The sequence below is a fragment of the Telmatherina bonti genome, assembly GCF_933228915.1.
Source record: "Telmatherina bonti genome assembly, chromosome: 12".
Lineage (NCBI taxonomy): Eukaryota > Metazoa > Chordata > Actinopteri > Atheriniformes > Telmatherinidae > Telmatherina > Telmatherina bonti.
This window is the reverse complement of record NC_136610.1, coordinates 22781833-22792129: the sequence shown is the minus strand read 5'-3', so window position 1 is coordinate 22792129 and position 10297 is coordinate 22781833. Positions and strand designations below refer to the sequence as shown.

Sequence of the window (10297 nt, the reverse complement as noted above, 5' to 3'; positions counted from 1 at the left end):
TCATTTGAGCAGCTCCAGCACCTTCAGGGAAAGGAAAATTAAAGCTGGATAAACAGTCTTTTTTTTTTATTTTTTTAAAACCAGTCCATTACTCTCGCCAGCAGGTGCGCATTTGTCGTTTGTCTCTGCTTATCTGCCGGCACTTTCTTTTCTTTATGACATTACTAATCTAGAGTCAGTGATGGAGGAAGAGAAGGCAGAAATGGCTGAGTCATCCCGTATGAAAAGTAAAGAAAGACCCCAGAAAAAAAGTGTACTTTTGAAGAAAAAGCAGGATGAATCATTTGCATATCCATATTGATGGATACCTCAGAAGGTAAACGCTGGGACAACGTCATAGTAACCTATTGATAAATTAACCTCGCCTCTTGTGCAGGTGACTTACAAAGAAGATAAAACAGATCAAGTTTGGAAGCACTTTGTCAGATAGACTAATATTAAAAGGAATTTAATTAATTTGTCACTTAAACCTAATAAAACACTTAAGTCGAATAACCTGAGTGGAGAGGTCTTTCCCACTAGATTAAACATCTACAAGCTTGAAGTTTTGACTTTTACATAGAGTCCTGCAAAAGAAAATGGGCCAAAATATCCCCCCCCTCTCCCAACCCCCATTCACTTTTATAATCATGTCAAACTGCTCCCGTCTCCTTTTGCACAGAATGGCGTCCACTACATGATGCGCGTGAACTCTATGTGTGTGACCGCTGCACAGTTGTGCAAGGTGTTAACACAAACAGGTCTCTTTTGGGATCTAAAAGGTGAATTTTCCCCTCTATAAATAGGACAAGGAGAGCTGGATGAGGGGGCGCGACTAGCGGTTCTTCCGTTGGCCACCGGTGAGATCTATTTTTAGAAACGGCGTTGCTTCGCTCACGTGCTTCATACATGGCTGAGGTTGTGTTTGCCCGCGTGAAATAATTCATGACTGCCATTCATTAAACAGCTTCCCTTTTCATTGAGACTTTAAAAATCATCATCGCAACTTGGAAGCAGATGAAAAAGATGAAAGAGAAACCGACTTGAGTCAGACATGAACGTCATTGTTAGACTTTTGTCAAGACAGAACACAAACTGTGTGCAAGTGATTGATGGACACTATTTCTTTTTGGGCTTGGGTTGTTTCTTTCATCGTGGGTTGATGCTCTAATTATTTTATGTGAACAATAGCTTGAATTTATTCCATGGGAGCAGTGAAACTTTTAAAAATTCTGTATCAAATACACAGAAATGTTACTCCGGATAAAAAATAAAATAAAATAAAAAAAAAAGACAAAAAAATGGTTATTTTGGGTTGAAGTGAATTCACAGCAAGCATGAAGCAAAAACATATCGACTCACTGGGGAAATTACTGCCACATAATACGAGTTTGCACACAGACAGAATAAATAAATAGGTTGCTGTTTTATATGATTGCTGTTTTGATCTGATATTATTTCCATTCAGGAACGGCGACAGAAAGAGGGCGCGATGTGAAACAGCCTCGGCATCGGTGCCTCCATTGAACATGTTGTGCTGATCTCTACGGCGCAGCTGAGCTTTATCAATCTCACGTTTAAACTGCTGACAGCAAATGTTATCAGAATGGATTGATGAGGATCATTTAACAAGCACCTGTCGTGTTTTTACTGACAGGTCCGGGGCAAACAGTGACGGGTTGCTCCCTCAAGTGCCAGACATATAAACACAGAAACCTCTTTGTGCAACACAGTCTTCCTACTACACCCCCCCCCCCCCCCCCCCCCCCCCCCCCTTTCCTCCAACCACCCCTTTCCAATTCACCGGAGTCCGGTGACTCCGTTTGCGTTTTACGCTTGCTCCGCCCCTTACTCGGTTTTGTCCAAATCGGGCTTTTTGCGTCGCCGGAGCTCCCGATTTCAGCCCCACGTCATCACCGAGTAAAGGGAAGAGCTGACGTCGAGGAAGACTCACTGAGAGGAGAGGGCACCGGAGAGGGAGGGGGAGCGTTTCACCATAGCTTACATTGATATGAGGCATATCTAGCCCCCCCTCCCTCCCCTCTTCCTCTTCACCCCCGTCTCTCCGTTTTACGTCGGTGTTGGTGCGTCGGGAGCCCCCCTGCACCGGCGGAGTCCCAGGCTATATAAGTGACCGACGAGCAGAGTCCCTCAACCAGATTTACGGGTTCCGGACTTTTTGCCAGAGACGGCGACCATCCGCCGATTCACCTGCACTCCGTAAGGAGAGACATCCAGCAGCCGGCCAGCATCCGAGCTGGACGCTGTGGCAGGGCTAAAGTGGAAGGAGACAGAACAGGAGAAGGTTTTTAAACCTTGCTCTGGAGAAAACAGCTGAGATGAAAGTCCAATAACACACCTGAAGAGCTTTTCTACTTCTGCAACCTGTCTCTCAACACATGTGAGACAGGGTCTACTTTCACCTATAGGCTCGACGTTTAACAGCAATCCGCTCACAACTTATTCCTGAAGGAATTTCGGTAGTTCGCCGCAGCATCTGACCACAATGTACCGTTCAACCAAAGGAGCATCCAAGGCTCGACGGGACCAGATCAATGCTGAGATCCGGAACCTGAAAGACCTGTTGCCGATATCTGATGCCGATAAAGCGCGGCTCTCATACCTTCACATCATGTCACTCGCCTGCATGTACACCAGGAAATCCGTCTTCTTTTCCCAAGGTAAGAAAAAGACCTGTTGATGTTTCTCATGCTCCGCTGCATTAACAGCAATCCTAACACTAGCGCAATCCGCAAGCGTTTTATTGCCACTTAAGGCAACTGTGTTGATAGAAAAAAATGGATTTAGTATAAAACACAGAAATGTGTGATCGACTAAAGCTAAATATAAAGCGTTACAATATTAATTTGCTTCTGTCCGTGGTGCTGAAACGCTTTAACGTGACGAGAGCCGCCTTGTTGCTGTCCATGGTGCTGAAATGTTGTACAGCCACGGGTTTTTTTTTTCTGCTGCAGGGATTACACATTGTTCTGTCATTTTTATGTTCAATTTTTATTAACAAATGCGACACGTTTTTTCCTCCTAGAAGCGGGAACTGCTGTTGGTCCTGATGAAGGCGCAAGGTTCCTGTGTTTTGAAGAGCTGTCAGAGTTGATGCAAGCGCTACCGGGCTTTCTGATGCTGCTGACAGGAGAGGGAAAGCTCCTGTACCTGTCAGACAGCGTCTCCGAGCACCTCGGACACTCCATGGTGAGCCAACATAAATGCAATGCAGTCTTAGATTAGGAAATTATTTCATGGCGTTTGTTTGGATGTTAAAGAGTAACATTTCTGTATGTAATTTTAAGGTGGATCTGGTGTCACAAGGCGACAGTGTTTATGATATCATCGATGCCTCAGACCACTTTATCGTGAGGACCAACCTGTCAACCTCCACATCACTGGAAATGGGTAAGACAAAGTATTCCTGTTTGTTTTATGTGTGTTTTTTTCCTCTCTGTCTAATACAGCAGCGCAACCAAAAAGCGATATCTAACAAAACTCCTGTCATCTTTTTCCCCCACAGACCGTCTCTTCCGCTGCCGTTTCAACACCTCCAAGTCCGTGCGGAGGCAGAGTGCTGGAAACAAACTGGTTCTGATCCGAGCTCGCTGCCTCTGTCCCCCCTCCACCTCTCCTGCCGCCGGGTCGTACTGGACCTCCAACCCAGTGTGGGTGTGTTTCTGCTCTCCTCTGGAGCCACAGCCAACCCGTTCCAGCCCTGGGGTAGAGAGGGAGTCGACCTCCATTCCTTCCCTGACTGAGACCAACTTGTTCCTGGCCTGTTTCCACTCCCAGCATGGCCGTGACATGAGGCTACAGGCAGCACAAGACAGGTAAGTTCATCCTACATCTCTCACCTGTTGCTTTAATGTGAATTGATAGATGCATCTGTTTATGAGATAAAGCGGTGAAAGATTATGCTCATAACACATCACCACCCACTCTGCCCTGCAGTGTGAGCGCCTATCTCGGCTTTGATGTGACAGCTTTACGCTCTCGCTCCTGGTACAGTCTCCTCCACCCACAGGATCTGTCTCATGCCTCTGCTCAGCACCATAGCCTGTGTAAGTGTACTCTTCATAAAAGACAACAGTTTCAACCTACACAATAACACAAATTGTGCCCACTGGCACATCCACACCATGACACTATGATGATTAATAGAAGTAGAAACTGATGCCAACTTGTTCTTCAATTGTTCTACAACAGTGGGAGAAGGAGGAGAGGGCAGAGCTGAAATGGTGGTGCGTGTACAGGCTCAGGACGAGTCGTGGGTCTGGCTCTACATGGTGCTTCAACTACAGTCTGGAGAATTCCCCATTAGCAGCAACAACTACATAATCAGGTGATTACAGCCTCTTTTAATTTTTACATAAAAAAAATATAATTTTGAAGGCAGAAGTCTAATATATTATAACAAAGTAAAACAAAGCCCTAACTCTTTGTTTGTCTTTTGTATTTCTTTTTTTTTTCTGTCCACAGTGACTCTGAGGCTTGGTCAGTGCGTCAGCAGCTCAGTACAGAGCAGACACAGTTGACCCTGGTCCTAAGTGCTGGTACCTCTCAGCAGGAGAGTCTAAGTCTCCAGTCTCCCGAGACCCTTTCCAGCCCAGACCAAGTGTTCACACCAGGCAGCAGTGGTCTGTCTGCACAGTCCTTTGACTTCAGCACTGCCGGCTGCAGCGTTGGCTCCTCTGACGAACCTGGGAGCTCTGTTACCGAAGCCATGCAGCTTGAGGGTGACCCTCGATCCAGTATCTCCTCTCTGGAAGAAGAGAGCTTCTTTCAGCAACATCCTACTGAAACCCCCTCAGCTGCCTCCTCCCCCACTCCAGTCACCGTTGAAACAGTAGCAGATTTAGACTTTTTAACCCAGAACATTCTTCTGCCACCCTCCTTCCAGCTTGACCCTCCACTGCCAGCTCTCCCCCTCCCTCTACCCCCTGTCCCCACTTCTCAAGCTCAGCAGACCAAAGAGTTTGTGTGCACTCCCCCCTACACCCCACAGGTTGGTGGGGCAAGCTTCCCATTCAGTGAACCCCTTTTCAGCTTTGATCCAACTGGCACCACCACTCCGCCACCCTCTGCTACAACTTGCACCACCACCACCACTTCCTTGGCCCCTTCTGAATCCTCCACAGCCCCTCCAACTACAGCCTCCAGCCCCGTTCCTCCCACCACTCTATCCACCAAACTCCCTCTTGCACTGCCGACCTCATCTACTGACCTCCTCTTCTCTGTTGAGCCTTGCAGTGGCTCTCTTTATGAGAAACTGCCCCCAACACCTGACAGCCCTGGAGATGGGGACTGCACAGTGATGACCCTACCTGAGGTACGGGGTCCACTGTACGTAGATGTACCATTGGGGCCTCTCCAGTGCCCCCCCGAAGGCCTCCTCACCCCTGAGGCATCACCTGGAAAACAGCCTTGCCTCTCCTTCTTTTCTCTTGAGAGGGAAAAGGAGAGGGCAGAAATTTCCCTCTTAGCTCAACACATCAGCTCATTGGCTGAGGGATTCTACCTGGATCCACTGCTGTCCAAGCTGTCTCCTCCCTCGTTATCCCCCTCATCCTCCCCTCCCTCCCCCTTCTTGTCTCCAGCCACAGAACCTACTGATTCAGTCCACATGCTTAGGGAGTTTTATCCCATCAAAGCATGGAGAGATCTGGACATTCCCATCTTCCTTGACGATGATGATTCTCTGTTTGAAGAGAGCATCCTAGAAACCCTTTTGCAAGACGACTTTGCTCCACCCCAGACACCGGGGCTTTTCTCCTCTTCCCCTTCAACCTCCCCTGTGCCCAATCCCTCCAGCCCAACTTCTCCTCAAACCCCAGTGTGCTGGCACCAACCCTCCCAGTTTGAGGGAGTGGGCCATATCTGTAGCGTCCAATCGGCGCAATGTAACTCCATGGCCGGATGCGGGGCGACTGTGGCTGCTGAGGCCGGGGTAAATGTGGAAGGGGAGGGGCTAGTGGAGGAAGCAATGGAGATCGAGGTGGTGTCATCTCCTGTGCCCTCTTGCTACTCCATCCCAGCTTCCCCTCCCCTCATCCTCACTACGTCCCCGAGCCCTGCCACCTCCACGCCCATCGCTTCGCCCACGCCCGCCGTGTCTTGCACTCAGTCCCTCCTGGAGGAACTGGCCGTCCTGGAACCCATGTTTGGGGCAGGTGCCTCGATCGCCCCTGGCTTAGGGCAACAACCTGAGTTGTATCAACTCCAATGTCATCCATCGCCACAGTGCTTCCACAAAGGTATGAATCTCTCATGTTTTCTTGTTTGTTAAACAGTATATATATATATATATATATATATATTTATTTATTTTTTTAAATATCTAAAAATGCTAAACTAACTTGCACTTTGTCTCTTTTCAATTTTTTGTCTTTCAGATGGGAGTGGAAGTGTTCCTCCGTTCTAAAATAAGTCTGTGACTTACTTCATTAAGTATGGCATATTGTCATATTTTGTGGAGACCCTTTTACTGAAAAGTAAAAAATCATTAAGTGTATAAATATACATAATGTATATATAACTTAAGGACTTTAACTCCTACATGTGTCCTGAGAACAAAGATTGGCTTTATATTTTTGTTCAGTCATTTTTTCTGTGTATTACTGCAAAAACTGGTGCAACATTTACACAATGGTGCAACTACATAGACGCAAAACTGACTGGGTTCTGAGTCCATGTGGTGTCTCAGCTTCTCTGTTACATGAGCTTCAGCTGCGACCAGACAGAGAAACATCTCTGAACTTGTAAGCGCCGTCCAACCTACAGACGCGCGTATGTATTCACTTGTAGTGAAATATATCTGTTGTGAACAAAAACAATGACACATTTCTTGATATTTCAGTTGGGAGATGAATTATAGCACTTTTGCCTGACATGCAGCAATGCAAACCCAAACCTCAAATGTTTTGGAAATCAAATGTTTACAACTGTTTACAACCTTAGGGTGATTACAATCAGTACATCAACAAATAAAAGGAAGATTTTCTGGATGAAATCTTCTTTTCAGTCACCGGAGTCGGTACAGCTCTGGTTTGAGAACATTCTTCAGAGCCTTTAGGGCTACACCAAAACTTACTGATAGAATTCAGCGAAAACGGAGATACTTTGAGCTTTGAGTTTGCAACTTCAAACCTTTAACATTTCATTTTTATCTCTTCATCTAAAATCTTGTGTATCAATGTGATGTGCAAACAAAAAAAGAAAACATGTAAAGAGATCCTGGCTTGGGAATGATGAAGGTGTCCACTGCTGTCACAAGACGCAGCGTCAAACAAGACGTCTGGAAGTTTGCCAAGGCTCTGACGATCATACCACAAATTCACTGCTACGTTGTACTGTACAATAAGACTCTGAATGTAGGCTCATCGCCTCCTCCCCCCCCGTCTCCTCCCTTGGTGGGGAGGGCAGTCAGCTGGATATTCTTGCAGCATCAATATTTGAAATGCTGGCAGCTTATAGCGGCTCCTGTGTGCCTGAAACGGCCCTGACCTGCTGAACTCTGAACTCTTTATCACGTCCATTCTTCATGGACAGTTACATCGTTGCTCCACTGGAGCGCGGTGTAGTGAGGCACAATTGACTATGTGAATGAGCGATTCTTCTTTTTTGAGAGGGGTTAGAATACAAAGGTTTTGTTTTAAAAAATGAAAACAGGGATGGGGTGCTATTTCTATTCAGTTACCAAACGACACGGGTTGAGAATGGTACAATTCCCATGGTGTCGACATGCTCACGTAGAGTTGTCTACGGTCAAGTAAAGGATTGATTCCTACGTTCTAGCTATTAAAGGCTAAGTTAATATACATGTATAAAATTGTATTATTTTAATTGTTATTGTTTGTGTGAAATTTGAAAAAAAAAAAGATGATGTTAATTCATATGCATTATGTCTCAGGATGTAGGCATATGTTCTTTTCAGAAAGGCTGTACACATTTGTACATTTGTATGAAACAGTTATTGGTATGTATATATGAGAAAGAGATTTTTATGCATAAGATGGAATATATTCTAAACATCTTATTTACTACAGAACGGACATTGTGGACCAGTGTTCTATTGTGATGCTTATAAGTGTATTTGGTTGTCATACAAATGCATTTATATTAAAGTGCACTTAATGCTGCTTATGCACTTGTGTCGTCATAATCACACCCTCTGTTCCTCCCTCAGCCTCATCATCACCATCATCATCATCCCACCATGCCTGCCTCTTTTCCTCCCTCCCCTTCACTCTCCTACGTTTCTTCCCCTGGAGCGAGTTTCGCTCAGCAACAGCACTGACGCACACGCATGACGAGACAGAATGAGACACTATCTGACTCAGTCTGACGCACACACTTGGCATTGAAATTTTTGCATGTGAGGATGTGCATAGACACACGCAGATGGCCTCCCACTTATGATGATGCACACACACACAAACATAATAGTGGAGAGATGACACCCCCCCCACCCTCATACACGAAGACACTCTACCCCTTTACCAAAATAACAGTAGCCAATATTCACTGATGTACCTGCAACTCCTTCAGCATTTTGCGTGGTGTAAGACTCCATATATAGGCATTCCTGCTTCAGAGCTCTGACTGAAACAGCTTTACATCTATTCTCAGCTCTATTCAGAAGGTTCAGAGTGGGGAGGGCTGAGATGGGGACAAAGAGAGTGAAGGGAGGCTAAAATTAGAGGTACAGTAAAGCGGTATAGGGGACGAATCGATTGTCCATCACTAAACATCTAAATGGACATGACTGGAATCACAGTTACAGAAACACAAGTATGGAAATGCTGTTTTCCTTTGGACTAGTTTTACAGATGAAGGGTGGAAATAAATCTTTGCCTCATTTGTTTAAAAACAGATATACCCCCCCCCCCCCCCCCCCAAAAAAAAAGAACAGAAAAAAGACAGTTTTAAATAGACATGAAAGCATTATATGTTTTCCTTAAAAGCGAACATTTTGTTCCACTGCTACCTGCTGCAGTGTTGGTGATGGAGGGAAGATGAGTGGAGGCGATTCTGCACAGCTTACTGCTGCTATCTTCTGGAAAAGACAAGCACTGCATCGTCAAGGAGGTGATTTTTAGTGTGTGTTGTGTAAGAAGTCATATGAGGAAAAGGTTATGGGGAGGACAAAACGGGAGAACTAGGCCAAATCCAACTTAACTTTCCTAATCATATTTTTCATAATGTTTTAATCTAATGTTCTTGCTTTTCCCGCTCTGTCTTGTTTTTCATCTTAAACTCTGCTTCTTATTTTGTAATGTCTCAATGTGTCTTTAAAGCACTTTGCATCACCCTGTCCTTGAAGTGTGCTGTGCAAATAAACTTGCCTTGCATTCAGTATTACCAAGACACAACTGGCAATTTTCATAACTTAGATGAACATAAAGGCCTTGCAGGACTGGAGGTTTTAATGACACACTTTACCATAATGATAAAGTATTTCGTACATCTGGAGGCAAACAATGATAATTGATAATACTGTATTGTATTGTATAAAAGTCCTGAGCCACTTATAATTTCTCTTTACTGTATGCGTCATCAGAGCCAAACTCTATTCTAATCTTTTAAAGTAGTCTTTGATAGTTCTTCAGACTTTCTGAAGGTCTTTCAGAGTTTATTTTCTTGGCATTGGCTGTTTTTCAAATTTATTTTCAGCCTAGTTTTTGTACTTGACTATTTTCAGGGAATGTAATTTTTTTTTTATCCTTCTTTTACTTTTCAAAGCCATTTAACACTGACTTACTTAACTCAAAGAAAGAATCAGTATTGCATTTATACATAGCAGACCACTTATAAGAAACAGTGTGGTGTGCAGTGTGCTCTTAAAATAAAACCCATGAGAAAACTGAACAAGTTGAGGACAAGTCTCAGGTCCTTTAAAGTAAAAAAGAAAAAACTAAGCTGACAGCAGATAAGAATCATCTTAAAGTGATGCTGAATCAGGAAAATCTAGCAAAGACCAGTGATTAGGCATCAGAGAAGCACCTGGACCTTCAGCTGATTAATCTATTATTCACTAAAAATCATCAGAAAAGAGCTGCTGTCAACCAACCAAGCAATCTTAAGGAAAGAAAAGAAAAGGAAAAAAGGTTATGCGGTTTGTCTAAAGACTAAAATTGTACAAAAATCAGTGACAACAGATCTGGTGCAGAGATACTTCTTCCAAGGAGCCCAGGACCTAAATATTATTAAGTAAGTGTTTCTTCACAGGTGTGTCTTTCCAGTAACAAGTATGAAAAATCAAGGTGGCTAAATATTTTTGCACAGTATTGTTGATCTCCAAGAGTAAATCATT

General features: G+C 44.4%; 1 protein-coding gene across 1 annotated transcript; it reads left to right on the top strand.

Annotated features, from left to right (window-relative positions):
• Positions 1 to 2485: 2485 nt before the first annotated feature.
• Positions 2486 to 6406, top strand: npas4a (neuronal PAS domain protein 4a; the record flags this gene model as incomplete). Its single annotated transcript, XM_079250538.1, has 8 exons — positions 2486 to 2660; positions 3026 to 3189; positions 3288 to 3390; positions 3506 to 3815; positions 3937 to 4046; positions 4192 to 4327; positions 4465 to 6239; positions 6378 to 6406. The coding sequence occupies 8 exons, from the start codon at positions 2486 to 2488 to the stop codon at positions 6404 to 6406; spliced, it is 2802 nt and encodes a 933-aa protein (XP_079106664.1).
• Between the last annotated feature and the right edge of the window lie 3891 nt (positions 6407 to 10297).